The sequence below is a fragment of the Mobula hypostoma genome, chromosome 8 (genome assembly GCF_963921235.1).
Source record: "Mobula hypostoma chromosome 8, sMobHyp1.1, whole genome shotgun sequence".
Taxonomy (NCBI): domain Eukaryota; kingdom Metazoa; phylum Chordata; class Chondrichthyes; order Myliobatiformes; family Myliobatidae; genus Mobula; species Mobula hypostoma.
The window spans coordinates 91,321,009-91,340,002 of NC_086104.1; the positions used below are offsets into that span (position 1 = coordinate 91,321,009).

Consider the following 18,994-nt stretch of genomic DNA (forward strand, 5'->3'; position numbering starts at 1 on the left):
ATTTGTCATCTGGTTGAAAAATAAACTTAGAACAAATTATAAATGCTTTTAGTATTGAGATGGAGAGATTTCTCAAGGGATGTTAACTATATTCTTAAAGAAATGGTAGATGAGATTGTTAATCATCCAGCGGAATGGCAGAACTATCTCAAGGGGAAGAATGGACTATTTCTGTTTCTTACACTGATTTTATGCATTTTAAACCCTTAGACTTTGTAAGTTGCAGCAGTTTGTCTGCAGGTTGGTATTTGAGCGGCACTTGTCGGTGTATATCATTTGTTTTTTGTATTGCAGGTTTCCAGGCTACAATCAGTGCCCCACATATGGTAGGTGTAAATTATTTCCTGGTTTAGTTTTACCTTTGTACTTGTGGTTTTGTGTACCAGTAAGATAAGTAATAGTTATTTCAACTGTGGCTCTCAGCTGGTTTGCTTCCTTTATCTGAATGTGGCATGAAAGCCAGAAAAGAGCTAAGCTTTGTCCTTGTTTCAACCAAGTGTGACTGCAGAAAACTCTGCAAAATTTAAAACCAGTATGATTAAGAATTAAAAACAAAAAGCAAAAGAATTATGAAGCAGTTTGAGTTGAAAGCTTGACTTCAATCCTAAAACATCATTTCAGATGATGGGCTACAGCAAACACTGGATATTGAGGGATATCAAGGTTTGGATAAAGAGGGGAAAAAAGGCTGATGGCAGATATAGAGAATTAAAAGTAGCCAAGTCCATCAGGAGTATTAAGTGTAGGGAAATTAGAAAATTCAGAGGGCGGAGAGGTGTGTTGTAATAAAATACCAGTTGCAGCCCAGCTTAAAATGTATTCAAAAGTATTATAACACAGAATGTAGAACAGCACAGCTCTTTGGCTTACAGTGTTGTACCAACCTATATAAACCTATTCCAGAATCAGAACCCTTCCCTTCACACAGCTCATAACCCTCTATTTTTCTTATCCATGTGTGTAAGTCCCATTGCATTACCTTTACCACCACTCCCAGTAGTGTGTTCCAGGCACCCAGCACTTTCTGTATTTTTTTTAGAAAAAACCTACCTCTGATGTCTCCCCTAAATTTTCCTCTACTCACGTGAAACAGATGTTGTCTTGTATTGGCCATTGCTGCCCTGGGAAAAAGGCTCTGACTACCCACTCAATCTATGCCTCTCATAATCTAATGCACTTCAATCAAGTCACCTGTTATTCTCCTTCGCACCAAAGAGAAAAGCCTTAGCTCGTTCGACCTTTCCTCATAAGACATGTTCTCTAATCCAGGTTCCATCCTGGTAAATCTCCTGTGCACTCTAAAGCTTTCTTATCTTTCCTGTAATGAGGCAACCAGAATTGTACACAACATTCCAAGAGTGGTCTGCCCAGGGATTCATAGAGCTGGAACATAACCTCGCAGCTGTCGCACTCAGTTCCTCAACTAATGAAAGCCAGCACACCGTATGCCACCTTAACCACACTATCAACTTGTGTGGCAATATTAAGGGATCTATGGATGTGGACTCTACTTTGTGAATGTAAAGGACAAGAGAATAACCAGGGAAAGAGAGAAATAACATGGGCAGTCTGTACATAGGTTCACAAAGGAAACTGACTCTGTAGTTGGATACCTCAGTGAGGGGATAAGGTGAAAGTCTTGCGCTAGTGTCCATAAATAGAGGTACTAAGGAGGATTAAAGATGGATAAATCTCTAGGGCTGGATGAGACTTATCTCAGATGCTACAGAAGGGAAAGAATTGCTGAGGTTTTTAAATCTTTGGCCACAAGTGAAGTTTCAAGTGACTGGAGGATGGTAAATGTGCCACTTTGCAAGAAAAGCAGCAGGAAAAAGCCTTGTAATTGCAGACCTTTGAGTTTAACATCAGTAATAGTGAAGTTATTGTAAAAATTACTGAAGACCAAGATTAATGATCATTTGCAATGGGTGAGGCTATTGTTTTATGCCTAGACAATTCATGCACCTGGTATTGTCAAGTCAAATCTTGTCTGACCAATCTGAATTATTTGAAGAAGTAACTAAGTGTATTGATGTTCAATATATGTGATCTACATTGACCTCAGTAGCACCTTCAATGTCACACAAGGGAGTCTAATCCTAAAGGTTAGGGCCTATGGGTTGCTTGCAGGCCATGTTGGCAAATTGGATCTAAATTTGGCTATGCAGTAGGAGATGGATGATAGGAGGTTATCTTGGTGAATGAGTGCCTGTGACTGGAATTGGTGCTTGGAAATTTGCTCTTAGTAATATTTGGAATTGATCTGGGTATGGATGTAGGAGGGTGATGGGTAAACTTGCATAACACAAAAACTGAAGGTGGTTACCCTTGGGTTGCAAAGTGGTATTGATGTGCTGGTGGAATTGCCTGAAGAATGGTAGTCTAATCCTGATCAATGTAAGGTGGTGCATTTCGGGAGTATTAATGAGGCTAGGACATGGCGGAACATGGTCACCTTGGTGAGGAAGCCTAAAGGTCATCGAAGGTTGCAGCACAGCTCGATAGTGGATAAGGAGGATATGGGATGCCAACCTTCAGTTAAGGTGCTGAATACAAGAACAGGAAGTTTATATTCCAACTTTATAAAATATTGGTCAGACCTCTGCTGAAATACTGCATTGCAGTTCCGATCAACACACTACAAGATAACTTGTGTGTTGGTGAAGGCTCAAAGGATATCCACCAGCACGTTGCCTGGTTTTGGTCATGAGTAGAGACTAGTGAAGACAGGTCTATTTTCTATGAGAGGTGGTTAAGAGGTGCCATTGGTTGCTGTGGTGGCATGGGTCTCTTTCCATGTTGTATGACTGTTGATTTGAGGAAGCCAGGGCTTCCACTCCATGGTTGTATTGTGGATGAGTTTATTTGCTGATAATTCCTTTAATACATGTAAAAAAAAAAAAATCATGACTACTCGCTTAACAACCACTCCCCACGTCACACCTACCTAAAGCTAACCCACTACATGCAAGACAGATGTCTAAAGCAAGGGAGAGTACTTGCCACTTTGCACAGGTTTGAAGCTAGAACAGTACACATTCAATATCTGCAATAAAGCAGTTACCCTGACAACTGTTACTGGATTTTGCATCCACCTTCTTTATCAGTATATTGGCTGAATGGTGATCTACAACTTCAGCAACTTGCGAGGGTTACCCTCTAGTCCTCTACAGCATTCTCTTTTTTCAGCTGCTCCTCAGCATCTGATGAGCATAATCAGAAGAAATGGTCCAAGCTAAAGTTGAGTAATTAGGATTGTATATTTTAAGACTTTTCCAAAGAGCGAGTAATTGCAGAAAGAGTTGTGGATTGAATTAGCAAAAGTGGGCCTTTGTGATCTGTCTATTGCTATTTATTTTCCGTTTGTCTGTGGGAGTGGTAGCAAGCTGTTACTTTGAACCACTGAATGTTGAAGGTACTGAGTACTGTCTGGGAGGTCCATGATTTGGCATGGCAGTGATGAAGGAATGGTTACGTATTGCCAACTCAAAATAGTGTATGATTTGGAAGTTTTAGGAGGTAATATTTTCGATGTTTAAGAGTTGCTATAGGGACAGTTATGGTGAATTGTTCCAGCTTGTATTGCAGATGGTACATTATGCAGGGAAAAAGGTGCCAGTTAGGTGAGCTGATTTGATCCTGGATGATGAACATTTCAACCAGAGTTGGACTGGACTTTCATCTAGGCAAGTGAAGGATGCTGGTTAGTGTCTTGTTATAGGGGTTGTGTGATTTATCACTTGGACTACCCAGTCTCTGACCTGCACTTGTATTTAGAGTACTTAGTATTAAGATGCTATTGTCAAGGGATGGTGATTTGATACCCTTGCTTGAGATGGTTATTACTGGCAAGTGGTGTGAATACTACTGCCAATTACCAGCCTTTGCTAGATCCTAATCCAGGTTGAGCTACATCTGAGTTTCTAAGTAATCCTGGAACAAATATTGCACTAACTGCTTGCTTTGCTGTTTGAGGGTGCTTAAAGGAGATTGATGCAAGTCTGGATTATGGGTATATATACCTGACTTTGTAAGGGTGAGGGAATTTTCTTCCCATAGGATGTTAGTGAACCGTTGCCACATTTATGACTAGGAAGAAAGAAGGAAAATGATATTGGAGAAAAATCCTTATCTCTTGGCAGTGGATGACCATGGAGGTCTTCATCAAAGGTTTCAGTGTTCAGGTAGGCCTACTCAATGCCTACACGTACTCCATGCTATCACTAGCCACATCCAAGAGCAATTTGTATGAAAATGATTTTTCTAGTATTAATCTGCACTTCCAATTTGTAGTCGCTCAACTATTTGAGCTTCGGTCTTGTAACTCCAGCACCCAGGTTTAATCCTGGCTACCAGTGCAATCTGGAGTTTTGAGTCTTCCTTGTGACTCATAATAAATCAGTAATGATGGAATGACTCAATGGCCTAATTCTGCTCCTGTGTCTTATGGTTTTATGGTGACTGGTTGGTCCCCTCCCTGAATCAAAGATCAATATACACTCAGTGGCCACTTTATTAGGTGCACTTGCACACATTAATACAAATCTAAGCAGCCAATCGTGGCAGCAATTCAATGCATAAAAGCATGCAGACATAAGCAACAAGAGCTGTTTAGACCAAACATCAGAATGTGAAAGAAATGTGATCTAAGTGACTTTGGCCGCAGAATGATTATTGGTGTCAGACAGGGTGGTTTGAATATCTCAGAAATTTCTGACCTCCTGGGGCATTCACACAGTCTCTAGCACCACCGGCGTGGAGCAGGTAAAACATAAAATCTTCCAGTGAACGGCAGTTCTGTGGTTGAAAACACTTTCTTGAGAGAGATCAGAAGAATGGCCAGACTGGTTGAAGCTGACAGGAAGTTGACAATAACTTAAACATTAGTGTGCAGCAGAACACCTCAGAATGCACAACATGTTGAACCTTGAAGTGGATGGGCTATAGCAGCAGAAGACCAAAGACATACAAATACACCCAGTGGCCACTTTATTAGGTACCTCCTAAACCTAATAAAGTGCCCTCTTGAGTGTAATATCACAGTAAATTAACCCTAGTGATGGTGGTAGTAAAATTGTGGGGAGAATATATTGCAGCAAAAAATCATGGGGGAATGATTGTAAAGTGTACTAGGAAAATGCCCGTAATGGCATAGAGAAATATGGAAAATGGAACTTTAGGTTTTACATATTTTTTTAACATATTCTAAAATGCTTCACAACCAATTGAACGCTTCTTACAGTGAATTCATTGTTGTAGAAAATAGATGCCGATCAACCTTTGGAAAAATTTATAGGTGAACATATTTATAACTTCTTGGCTTCCTTTAGCAATTATAGATTTTGTAATTGTCTAAGTGAGCTCCAAGTAACATTTAAAGCTAATCAGTTGATACAGGATTTCAACCTGAAACATTACAGTTCCTCTCAATGCCTCACTTCCCCTCACAGATGCTGTTCAAGGTGCTGAGTTCCTCACCTTCTTTGTTCTAGATTCTAGCTTCTGCAGCCTCTTTTGTCTCCAAAATAAGTGTTTATTTTTGAGTTCACTTGACTAGGTGTTTCAATAGTACTTAATGAAGTAACACCTTTAGCAGTGCTGCCATTATGTATTACCCCTAGTCATTTATTAATATTGTTGAATATCTATCAGCATAGCAAGGTCTTGAATAATGGACATCACTTTTCATACATCTATATATTAAAATCTCCATCCTGTCACTGTTAGGATACCTCTTTCTTACAAGTTGTATTGAATTATCAGTACATGAGTTTTTGTATCGGTGCAGAGTTGGTGGATGTTAGGGATGATTTGCATTTTGTCTTGTTCTGAACTTCAAAAGGAAATGTGATCCCACCCTCTAGTGAACAAATGTGGTATTACTGCCCAAGCTGTTTTTTGTACGTAACTCTAGTGTTAAATCAATGTTACAGGTTTTGGCTTGTACAAATGATTTTTAAAAATTGTTTTTTTATCATACATTTTTATGGTATTTTTTATCATAGCAAATAAATCAAAGAAACTTTTGTTGGGTTTGGTATTTATCTGTGAATGTTTATATGCTTGTACCAAGTGGATTTGTGTATCATTTAGGAGAGGCGATGTATGGTTTTCGTATAAATTGTATGTGCCTAAGATTCTGAATAAATGGATGTTGGCTTCTGTCACCTCAACAGGTGCCCTTGAGCCAGCGTCTGTTCCATCTGATGGATAATGCCGGTGCTATTTGAAAGCTATCCTGGAGCTTGGAAGAAACAGCCATCTGTCCTGCTCTAAGAACTTCTCCAGTTTCGTAATGAAAGAGATACTTACCACTTTTTAAACACTAATAACAAGCTATTATTTTATCTGCTTTCTGGTCCAGATGCCATGCCTATTGAAGCTTTAATGTTGATAACAGTTTTAAAGAGGAACTACAAAGCCAAGGCTGGCAAAGGCTCAGGAAGTCAGGAGTTATCTTGTTTATCAAGATGATCCCCTCTGGTGTGTGACAGATTTAGTGTTTCCCAGTTCTCACTGTAGTGGATCTTATCAAACTTCTACACTTGTAAACAAAATTACAATGATTTGGAGACAGAGACACGAGAGACTGAAGAATCTGGAGAAAGTAAAATGCTGGTGATACTCAGTGGGTCAGGCAACATCTGTGGAGGAGAATGGGCAGTCGACATTTTGGGTTGTGGTCCTCATCTGGACTGGAAGATTGAGGGATAATGGCCAATATAAGAGGTGAGCAGAAGGAGTGGGGTAAGAATTGGCAAGAGGTGGATGGATCCTGCTGCAGAGGGGGTAATAAGCAGAGAGAAGATTAGAAACTGACAGGCTGGGACGTGATAGGTGGAGGGATAAAGATGGCAGTTGAGGGAATCAGATAGGAAAGGAAGGCGGAACAGAGAATAAAATAAGGGAGGTGGGGAAGGCAGATGGTAACAGTATGGAATGGGTCCCCAGTGGGAGGTTGGTGGTGATGCGCAGATGGATTGGGTGGAGGAGTGGAAAGAAAGTGATTGTGCTGGGATGCGTACAGGAGTAGGTGGGGGGGGATGCTGGGGATAGAAAATTTGCATACAAACCATTTGATTAAAACCAAATATATATAATTTAAGCAACACACATCAAAGTTGCTGGTGAACGCAGCAGGCCAGGCAGCATCTATAGGAAGAGGCGCAGTCGACGTTTCAGGCCGAGACCCTTCGTCAGGACTAACTGAAGGAAGAACTCTCTTCCTTCAGTTAGTCCTGACGAAGGGTCTCGGCCTGAAACGTCGACTGCGCCTCTTCCTATAGATGCTGCCTGGCCTGCTGCGTTCACCAGCAACTTTGATGTGTGTTGCTTGAATTTCCAGCATCTGCAGAATTCCTGTTGTTTGCGTATATATAATTTATCTCATTTAATTTTATAACTCATCCTTTCAGTTATCCATTACATGTAAGGGTATGATTTAATAATAATAAGGCCAGGCAGCTACTCTGGAGCCAGAAGGAGAGTTGCTATTTCAAATAGACTTTGCATCTACTGATGCTGCCTGACACATTGAGTTCTTACAGCAGTTACTGTGTTCCAGATTCTAGTATCTGCAGTCTTGTGTCTCATTTCGTAGGATCTGACAGAAGCTGGAAAGAACGGAAGATGCTAGAAATGGAAAATAACAGCATGCAATCCTGGCAATTCTCATGATAGGCAGCATTGGTGACTTGAAAAGCAGCTAATGCTTCCAGTTAATGGTTGTCCATCAGACTTGGCATTCATTGTCCTGAAGCATTAACTCTGTTTCTCTCTCTGCAGGTGTTCCTTGACTATTTCCAGCATCACTTGGTGGTGATTCTTATTTGATATGAGTGCCTTTGTTGTTGCAAAACTTGGGTTCAGAATAAACTGTGCAGTTTTAATGACAATTCACCAGCTTTATGGTTAAATTCATTGAAGTCAGCTTTTTGATGTATGTGCCCGTTTTGTATTTGTATCTTATAACCAGTGGAGGTGCGGACTACCACAACTGCAGGAGTGTGACCTGTTTGTACCGACAGGGGTCACTCTAATGCAGGGAAGAAGTTAAATGGTCACTGGTTCCTATCTGCCTTTTGTCCAGTCATCTTGGACTTGCCATGAGGAGTACGCCATGGAAAATCAATTACTCAAACATCTGTGTGCATGTTCATCAAGAGTGACCTTTAGGAGTTAGAAGCGCCTATTGTGAATTAATATTTCCGTGTGGAAATAGTACAGTTTACCCTACAGCAGATACCCTACTGGAGGTCCAGTATGCAACTTTATTGATTAATTTCCTTGGTCTAGACATGTAGTGAAAAATAAAAAAAAATACTCAAAACTTCCCACAAATGTAGCCTGATCTGTTGATCAGCAGTTTCTGGTGCAGTGTTGATTGAATTTATAAAAAGTCGTCAAAAAAAAGTGGCATAGTGGCATATTTGCAGAGTGAAAAAAAGGCCAACTTTGTTACTCTGCAAGTTTTTGATACCTTGCTTGGACCCACATTTTTTTGTTCAGTTTGATCACTTTGCGGGTTTTGCAGTGAGCAGGTGGAAAACTGAATGACTCAGTTGAGTTGCAGGTATAGTGGTTAGATCTCATCTGGAACACTGGGAAGGTGTGATTTAGTCTTCTCAAGCTAGAATTAGCATCAGTTTTAATAAACCTGATTCTGATATCATGCTCATCAAAGGTAATGAGGGTATATATTGTGCTCATTAGAACAATAAGCATTATTATTAATACTTTCTGGCAATGTTACCAACCACATGCATTTGTTGCAAAGTTTCATTAATAGTGTTTTCCTGAGCAGCCTGGCCTCCAATGCCAGGATTGGTTACGATGGTGGCTACCCATCAAGAACTAGGAACAATAAATGTAGCCACTAAGTCTGATGGAAAACCTTTATTTTACTTTATGGTGAGAACTTAAAGTGAATAATAATTTCTGGGAAAATAAACGAGAAAGAAAACTGTTGATTATATGGGAAGTTTGGAGTGGATAGAAATACTTGTTTTTGCTCTAAAATTATTTATTAAATAGTGTGTGTAGTATAACTTATTATAAGAACTAATGATTGTGTATATATTCTCTAGATCTCATCTTTGTTGCAGGATATCGTATATGTCCTTTGCATATGTGCTGGGGGGTTCACTGGTGCCTGTCTTCCAGTAAGAAGAGCTGGATGCAGCTGACTCTTGGAACTTAATAAATATTCCTTCAACTTGCTGACCTTATTGTTAGACCACAATTTCTGTCAGCTGAATTTTGGACTTGAACTATTAAAACTTGAATCAATGAGTTTAAAAACGTGGTTGGGCTAAATGTCATTACTAGCACTAATTATTCAAAAGATTCCATCCAGAGAGGGATGGGTGTATGTACACGGGCAGTTAACATGATGTATTATTTGCCTGAGTTGGATTAAATTTTATGCAAAATGAAACTCATGCCTTCTGAAAAGATGACTCCTTTACCACTACCCTCACCAAATCATTTTGTGGAAGGGAATAGCTTAACTTGTTTTGATTTAAGCCATCACTTTTATTTTCCAGTTCACTGGTTATTTATGCTTGGCCTTAATGTATACAATCTCATTTGTTGTCTCCTCCAGCACGCATATGCCCTGGAACTGCTGCACGATCAATTGTCTGAAGGAGCTAAAGCACTTGATGTAGGTTCTGGCAGTGGAATCCTCACATCTTGTTTTGCACGGATGGTAAGTAGTTCAGTGCCTGGGGACTGTATGCAGTGCTCTTGCAGAATTCCTGAATGCTGCTCAGTGTGTGGAATCAATGATAGCAGGGAAAGTGGCAAGGCAAGGCCCTGAATAAAGAACCTAACTGTCTTCCCCCTCTGCCTTATTGGTAAGTTATTGCCTCTTCTCTGCCCAACATCTCTCTCTCAAACTCAACCTTGTCAATTTTTTTTTTATTTCAAGAATTTTATTCATAAAAAGATGTGCACAAAAGAACACAGTGCAAATCTCTTCACATTCTTAGTTCATTGTTGCTGGTTCTCTATACAGAGGATTGTTAGCACATCTTTAATCTTGTACATAGCACCATTACAACTCTTAGCAATTCTGTTGTTTAAGGCATTTCCCCATTGGACTCAGCCTTTCAGTGCTATATAGCAGAAGGACCCTAGATTGTGGTTCTTCATCAAAGAACCTTTACATTAGCAGCAAGCTTCATTGCATTCCTCATGCACTCCTGCAGTCTGGAACATGCCATAAGTGGCTGATATTCACATGACTCTACACAGGTGGATGTTGTAATTCCCTGAGATATGGTTGGTAATGGTCCTGTTTAAGCAGAGGAGCACAGAACACTGGAACAACTCAGCAAATCAGGTAGCATCAATAGAGAGAAATGGATAGTTGATATTTCGTGCTGAGAGCCTTTGCCTGGATTAAGTGGAATCACTTTCAAGTGTGTATGCACTCTGTTATCTTCACTAGAGTGAAGAGGGTTGTTTCTGTTGTGGGAGTGAGGTTGGATCATAGATGGAATGGGGCTGGGTAAGCAACATCCTTCTACTGGACCTTTCCCCATTTTAGTGGAATGTTATAGTTTTCCATAATTAGCTTTCATATTTCTTAGAGTTGTTTTAACACTAAGCATGGGAAAGTGTCCTGAAGTTATGCAAAATCATCTTTTATCCAGGTTGGTCCAAATGGAAGAGTGGTAGGGATTGAACATATTAAAGAACTGGTAAATGACTCCACGACTAATGTAAAGAAAGATGATGCATCTTTGCTTTCCTCAGGAAGAGTAAAATTTGTAGGTGAGTGAGTTTTGTGTCAATCAAGACATCCATCAATGAATGCATTCTTCGCATTTGTTTCAGGTGATCAGCATCTACATGCGTTTCATGATTTTTGTCTAATCCAAAATTATGAAAAAGTTATCCTTCTACAAAAGGTGGCATTTTAGTAATAATAATTGATTATCTGAATGCAGAGAATAGCTTGAAATGAAATAGATGACCGTGCAATGCAAATAAAAATAGGCTTGATAACCATTACAAAGAACTTACTACATAACAGATTGGGACCTGAATTGTTGAAGGGGAATCATGCTACTTAGATGGATAGGAGTCTAGGAAATGTGGACTTTGTTCATTAAGATGATCAGTGCTATGGAGGAGGAATCTAGAAAACCAGCAGTTTGAGTGGCGATGAAACAAAATGCAAGAATTTATTTCTGGTAATGGTGCTTGGAACCCTAACAGTAAACACAGTAGACACTTGTAAGAAAGTCATGGTGTTATATTACAAGGTATTTTAATGTAGAGTAGTAAAGTTATATGGGCAAAGGTACTTGAGATGAGTTACTTGTGCTTTCAGGGTACTTAGCAAAGCAGATCTGGAAAGCAGACAATGTTAGAACTCGAATTGTGCAATGATAGAATTATTGACCTCAATAAAGATGCTGCTCGATAGCAGTGATCTTAATAATGAATTTTGCATGCATGAGAGAGAGAGGAATGGGTTCAGGTGTCTATTTTAAACTTGAGGGTGGTTATGAGGACATGGAACCAGAGCTATTTACAGTGAACTAGCAAATTAAGTGGTCAGCATTAGATTTGCAGTGGTTGAATGTGATTTCTTGATTAAACAGATACATCCCAGTGAGAGAAACTTATGAACTTAAAATTGTGAAAATATCAACCTTAATTAAAAGCACATCACTTAGTAGCCATTTAATTAAGTATACCTGCAGACCTGCTCATTAATGCAAATATTTAATCAGCCAATCATGTGGCAGAAACTTCATGCATAGAATCTTGCAGACGTGGTCAAGAGATTCATTTGTTGTTCAGACCAAACGTCAGAATAGGGAAGAAATGTGATCTAAGTAACTTTGGCTGTGGATTGACTGTTGGTGGCAGATAGGGTGGTTTGGGTATCTCAAACTGCTGATCTCCTGCGATGATTTTTTTTTTCACACATACAGCCATCTCTGGATTTAACAGAAAATGATATGAAAAACCCATAACATCCAGTGACCAGCAGTTCTGTGGGTGAAAATGCCTTGTTAATGAGAGGGGCCAGAGGAGAATGGCCAAGCTACTTCAAGCTGACAGAAAGGCGGTGGTAACTCAGATAAACACGCATTACAACATTGGTATGCAGGAGTATCTCTGAATACACAACATGTCGAACCTTGAAGTGGATGAGCTACAGCAGCAGAAGACCACGAACATACTGAGTAGCCACTTTATTAGGTAACTTCTGTACCTATTAAAGTGGCCACTGAGTGGATTTGGACAAAGATGGGTGTCAGGTCTAAGAATAAATAAAAGATTATTGGTAAAATTATTATCTGAAACAAATAGCCAGGTATGCAAATTAGCTTTTTAAATATTTGAAGAAGAATCACACGACTGGGCAAAACCAACTGAAGAGAATTAATAGTAGAAACCAAAGAAAAGGCAGAAGAGTTATACAGGTACTTTGTATTGGTCTTCACTCTATAGAGTACGAGTCAAATCCCCAAATTAGTTTTAAATTGGAACAAAAGGAAGAATTTAGGAAAATTAGTAAATAGGGCAGTGCTACTGAGCAAATGGTTTACAGCTGCAGGCTGACGGTACCCAGGATTGGACAGCATCCTTGAAAGAAATGTAGGGCCTTGAAAGATGGCAAATAATTTTCAATGATTTGCTTTTGGGGAAGCTTCCATTAAGTCAGAAAATAATAAATGGAAGCTCCTTTATTCAAAATGTGTAGAAAGGAAGAAACCACAGGTTAGTTAACATCCATTATGGGGGAAATATTAGAGCCCTTAAAAATTCAGCAAACCCTTCAAAGTTAATGAGAAATGTTTAACTAATTGTTTTTAAAAAGTAACATGTTCTGGTTAATGGGAAGCCACTTTGTGGAGTGTACTTAATTCCAAAAAGCATTTGTGGTGTCAGAAGTTATTTTAGAAATGTTTCAACATTCTGGCATAGTTAGAAGATTGGCTGGTTGACGGGGAACAATGCAACTAGTGTTGTTGGTACAGGGGTTGGAGCTGTTGTTAAATTTTGTACAATTTAAGTAAATAATTCGGATGATAGGCATAGGTGCTAAATTTAACACAAATGGACAGGAAGGCATGTTAAGGAGGCTATAAAAGTGTATAGATGGGTAACTTGAGTGCGCAGTAGTATGCTGGAAAGGGAAATATAAAATTGCCTATTTTGATGGGAAATTTAAGTGTATACTCCAAAGAGTGGGAGAGGGATGTTTATGCTTTTGTACATGATTTTCAGAAGACAGTCTGCAGTAAGGAAGACTAACAAAGTTATTGTGAGGGGAATTGAATACAAAAGTAGGGAGTGTGCATTTGTTGGAGGCCTTGGTGACTGTGTCGCGAGTTGTGTGTAGTCTTATTTTAAAAAGTGTTGGAAACATTTGAGGTTTACAAGATCGATACCTGGATAGGCTAAGTATATCTCCTGGAAATTAGAGAAGTTACTTCATTGAAATATGAGATCCTGCAGAGAGATCTTGACAGGATGGATATAGAGAGGATGTTTCTCAGGGTATCCAGAATCGGGGTTGCTTCATAAGAGATGAGACTTATTTTCAGAGGGTCATGAGTCTGGAACTTCTGAAATTTGTTTAAGGCAGAGTTTGGTTATTGACAAGCAAAGTGAAAGATTATAGGGAGAATGTGGGGAAAGTGGAGTTGAGATTAATATCACATTAGCCCTTGTATTAAACTGCAAGTTAGTCTTAAGGGACTGCGTGGCTTACTTTAATTTTTATGCTTAAAGTCTTAAGATCACACAAAAATCACCTTGTATACAAATAAAAACAAAAAATGCTATCTTTATTCTGAAATGGATTTTTTAATCCTCTTCCCACAGTGGGTGACGGAAGACAAGGGTACCCAGAGGAAGCTCCATATGATGCCATTCACGTGGGAGCTGCTGCAAGTACAGTACCACAGGCAGTAAGTACTTTACAAACCATTCCATTAGAGCTGGAAAATGTATGTTTGTCCTGCACTCAGCTTCAGTCAGGTCCCTAGAGTTATGCCCGTAAAATGCAGTAAGTACAGCAACATCAGTTTCAGAAATCTACAAGTGTGTAATCTCACCAAACCATTGAAGGTGAGAGAGGTTGAATTTCCAAGATGGTTTTCTAATTTTTGATTGATCATGGGATCTTGTTCATCTTTATAGCCAAAAGCTGGACAGAACTGTTAATGTGGTTGTCAGTAGACCAGAGTAATTGCAGCAAACTTCAGTGTCCAAATTTTTCCTCATTCAGACATGAGGGAGCTCTTTGTGAAAATCAATACTGTCTGTTTAAAGTGTTTTTAAACTTCAGATTTCCTCACATGGTGCAGAGTAAATTATTTCATTAATTGTTCAATGCTGTGGGTCTTTAAAGCAAAGAGTTATGCAGATTTTGTTGTATCTTTTCACGAAAATGAATTGGATCTTGCACTTAAAGCGTTGAATGTGAAATCTTCAAATCAAGAGAAAATCTGCAGATGCTGGAAATCCAAGGAACATGCACAAAATGCTGGAGGAACTCAGCAGGCCAGTAAGTGTCTATGGAAAAGAGTACAGTTGACATTTCGGGCTGAGACCCTTCATCAGTCTTGTACTCTTTCCCACAGATGCTATCTGGCTTGCTGAGTTCCAGCATTTTGTGTGTGTAACATGAAATCTATCAGAATAAATTTTATGTAAGGTGTATGATTGACTTGTTGCAACCAGGTCTTCTTTGAGGTGCAAGTATCTTTGATAGACAATGCTTTAAATTTGATCTTAATTTTTTACTCTGTTTTGCTAGATGATGTCGATGCAGCAAACTCTGTGAAATGCACATAACCCAACCAACACTTGTAGTTTGTCATATGCACGTTGACTTGGAAAATAATATTAAATATACTTACTGTATTAAACTAATAGCTGGCATTCAGCTTTGTAGGTTGATCTTTTGTAGATTCATTGTTCTCTTGAATGTCTTTTTTAATCTGTCGAGACAAGGTGCTTTTGTGATATTAAATTATTTCATATATTTTCTCTCCTTTTTCCTTCAATTTCAATCTCTCATTCTTTCACCTGACCCCAATCATGCTTTCCTGCTCCTCCCTTGATCCAGCTACTTGAACAGTTAAAGCCAGGTGGGAGGATGATTTTACCTGTCGGCCCTCCTGGCGGAAACCAGATGTTGGAGCAGTATGATAAGCTAGAAAATGGCAGCATCAGTAAGAAGCCTCTGATGGGAGTGATCTATGTGCCTTTAACAGATCAAGAAAAGCAGGTGCCAAAGTGGAAGTGATTCTGCACAACCCATTTCTCAGAAACAAGGTGAAGTGTGTGGACTGGAGCAAGCTGCTTTGATTTCCTTCCTTTTTGCAATGTCATTATGTCCATGTAATAAATGTACTTATTTATGTTTCTATTATCTAATGAACAATAGGTTGAGAAAAAATATTAAATTAATATTGCATGCTATGGAAATGATAAAATCTATATGCAGACAAGTTGGGGCATGACTTGTAGGGAGTGCATGGCCTTTGTGTTGAGTTGTTATTCTGGGCATTGAGGCTTTATTAGATGTTTTGGAAGTAGATTCGAGGACTTTCTCCCTAATGTCATTAAAACACTTTAAATACCCATGGTTTTGGCTTTGGATCCCTGTTGAATAAAGCAATTGTTCACTGCTAGTGTTTAGTAGGAGGGGGATGGACATAGTTATCACTGTAACATACATCAAAGTTGCTGGTGAACACAGCAGGCCAAGCAGCATCTATAGGAAGAGGCGCAGTCGACGTTTCAGGCCGAGACCCTTCGTCAGGACTAACGTTAGTCCTGACGAAGGGTCTCGGCCTGAAACGTCGACTGCGCCTCTTCCTATAGATGCTGCTTGGCCTGCTGCGTTCACCAGCAACTTTGATGTATGTTGCTTGAATTTCCAGCATCTGCAGAATTCCTGTTGTTTGCATTTATAGTTATCACTGTACAAGGTAAGGCCCACAAATTCAGTTAATATGGTAGCAAGTTGCAGATGGTAGATGCTGGGATCTGGAGAAGAAACACTGCAGGGAATCAGCCACATTTGTGGAGGCAGGGCGGGGGTGGGGGGGGTTGGTCATGATCTCAAATGCCCACCATCCCTTTGTCTCCACAGATGCTGCCAATCTGCTAAGCCCCTCCAGAAACTTGTTTTTTTAAATTAATACACAACGTAATCCATTATCAGATACCTCCCACGCCTTGACTATTTAACTCATTCCTCTGGTTACCATGATGTTCACTTCTAGCCAGTGCCAAGTAAGAGTAAATGAGCAGCTTAAACTAAGCAAAAGTACTAGGATCACTTTTTTAATGTCATGTCAAGAGAGATCTTCAGACAATTTCTTTACCTTTCACTTGATTGTAAATTATTAATGGCACAAGCTACTGGTTTAATCGAATTAATCCCACTTTGATGTTAATCTCCTCCAACACTTCTCCATGTATCTGTAGGTTGCCAGTTGTGTATGTGTATAACCTGAAACTGAAATCTATTTCTTCTTTCCACCCCATGAGTTTTCCACGGACAAATACACATCTCTTAAACATCAGTGTCTTTCCATTCTGAGTGTGGTATCCCTAATCTACTGTTTTTCAGTGCATTGTTTGTTTTTGCTCATTTGGTTCTATCCATACTATCCTTTGGCCTTAACAGCCACATACTTACAGATACTGATTGCAGTGTTTCAACAGTAAACATAACTGATTTCCTCAGGCACAAGCTAGTCAAATAATGCCCCCCTAAAAATCAACCAATCAGAACAATGTCAATTCAAATGAACCAATCAGGATTGAGCATTAAGCCCCATCCATGTCCTTTTCACTCAAAGATACAAGGTGGTGTCTCTAGGGGGGACTTGTCATTTCACTGACTTGTGCCCGAGGAAGGCAGTTGGGCTTACCGTTGAAACACTCAATCAGTATCTCTAAAGAATGTGACTTAAGGCCAAAGGATAGTATGGATAGATTTGATAACCAGTCACAAAGCTTCCATATTCAGTTTGCTCATTTGGGCCATTAACATTTTTGGACAGTTTCAGCACTCTGCTTTATTTTACTATTAGTGTATTTTAAGATGCATTTAGACAGGCATTTAATTAGGTAGGCCATAAAAGGATACAGACGGAACAAAACTACACATGGGATTAGAATAGATGAGCAGAAAGGATGGTATGGATGTGATGGGCCAAAGGGATTGTTTCTGTGCTGTAGGACTGACTGTTGCATTTTTGGGCACTTTCATCCATAAGGCCACCATGAACAGCAACTAAAGAGCAGCACCTTCTATTTTGTTTCTCCTCCGGGGAGTCCCACATACATTGCTTATTCTGAGGCTCCACTTGCAAACACATTGTGCTGAGGTTATTCAGCAGGTTTGGGATGGCTTTAAGCTCCTGGCAATTAAGCAATTGATCCTAGAACATGCTGCCCCTTGCAAGCAAGTTTCTTGTATTGTTATTTATGGCTCAATTGATAAAAATTTGCCCATGTGATAGTTCTGGGTTCATCCCGCTCTGGAGATTGTGGTATTGAAGATTTGTCCTTGCTGCTCTCCGTAACCCACAGCTTCCCTAGAAATAAAAAAAAAAGTACTTTTGGGCCTTGAATATAAGTTGCTGTCCATAAGCCTTGGGGTAGAAAATCCATGACCCTCAGAGGAGAAACTTCTTCCACTTCCATCTTGAAAGGGATCCCCTATTCTGAAATAATGCCTCCCATCCCAGATATATAATCTCTTGAGGCGAAGCATCTTGTTAGTATCGAACTTGTTATGCTCCCTCAGAATCTGGTGTGTCTTAATCTTCCAAATATAAATGAATGAAGGTTCAAACTCCTCATTTATCAGTTCTGATGTCCTATGACCGTTTTTGTGTAAAGTGGCTGTCTTTCGTACATAGCAGCAACAAAAGCAACCAATACTACACTGTTTTGATGTGTCTGGAAATAAATTAGTTATTAATTAAATGCAAGTTTAATTAAATTAGTTATTAGTTATTAATTAAATGCAAGTTCTGGTCTCGCCATAGAGCCAGAATGAAAATTATGTTGAAATGTAAACTCTGAGCAAGAGCCTTCAACTTGTCTGAAAATTAGTTCTCAAGGCCAATGATACCAAGTATTAAAACAAATTTAGAAATGGGTGGTTGTGCTGATGTTTGATGGTCCAATGGTGTGAAACATTTTTTTTGATTATTGAGAAGTAAACACCCTGAAAGAATGATTTGATACAGAAGATCTGTGCTTATTCTCTGGTAGAACTGAACAAATTTGCCCCAATCTTCTGCATTTTCACCTGAACCTTCTGATTTCCTTTCAAATTTCTCTAGTTCTCTTTTTGATGTTATTACTAGAAACAGTAATAACATTTATGGTGATTCCAGATTACCAATGCAATTGTTTTTAATAAGTTTTATAAGGCTATACGATATAGGAGTAGAATTAGGCCACTTAGCCCATTGAGTTTGCTCTGCCATTTCATCATGGCTGATCCATTTCCCTCTCAGCCGCAATCTCCTGCTTTCTCCTCATGTCCTTTCATGCCCTGACTATCAAGGATCTAGCAACCTTTGCCTTCAATATGCTCCATGACCTGACTTCCACAGCTGCCTGCGGCAATGAATTCCACAGATTCACCACTCTCAGGCTAAAGAAATTCCTCCATCTAAGTTCTAAATGGACATCCCTCTATTTTGAGGCTGTGTCCTCTGGTCTTAGACTCTCTCTCCCCCCCCCCCCCACCATAGGAAACGTCCTCTCCACATCCACTCTATCAAGGCCTTTCAACATTTGATAGGTTTCAGAGATCTCACTCCCCCCTCTCCCCCATTCTTCTGAATTCCAGTGAGTGCAGGCCCCTCATATATAAGCTTTTCAATTTGGATTCATTTTTGTGAATGTCCTTTGATCCCTCCCCAATGTCAGCACATCCTTTCTTAGATAAGGGGTCCAAAGCTACTTAATACTCCAAGTGTCT

General features: G+C 39.5%; 1 protein-coding gene across 1 annotated transcript in view; it reads left to right on the top strand.

Moving 5' to 3' along the window:
• The window catches only part of pcmt (protein-L-isoaspartate (D-aspartate) O-methyltransferase), a 38,874-nt gene that overhangs the window by 17,023 nt on the left and 2,857 nt on the right, over positions 1 to 18,994 (top strand). Inside the window, exons 3-7 of the mRNA XM_063056329.1 lie at positions 295 to 326; positions 9,605 to 9,709; positions 10,659 to 10,779; positions 13,855 to 13,940; positions 15,104 to 15,312. Of these exons, the coding sequence (XP_062912399.1) occupies positions 295 to 326; positions 9,605 to 9,709; positions 10,659 to 10,779; positions 13,855 to 13,940; positions 15,104 to 15,283 (524 nt within the window). The 3' untranslated portion in view covers positions 15,284 to 15,312. The remainder of the gene's footprint in view (positions 1 to 294; positions 327 to 9,604; positions 9,710 to 10,658; positions 10,780 to 13,854; positions 13,941 to 15,103; positions 15,313 to 18,994) is intronic.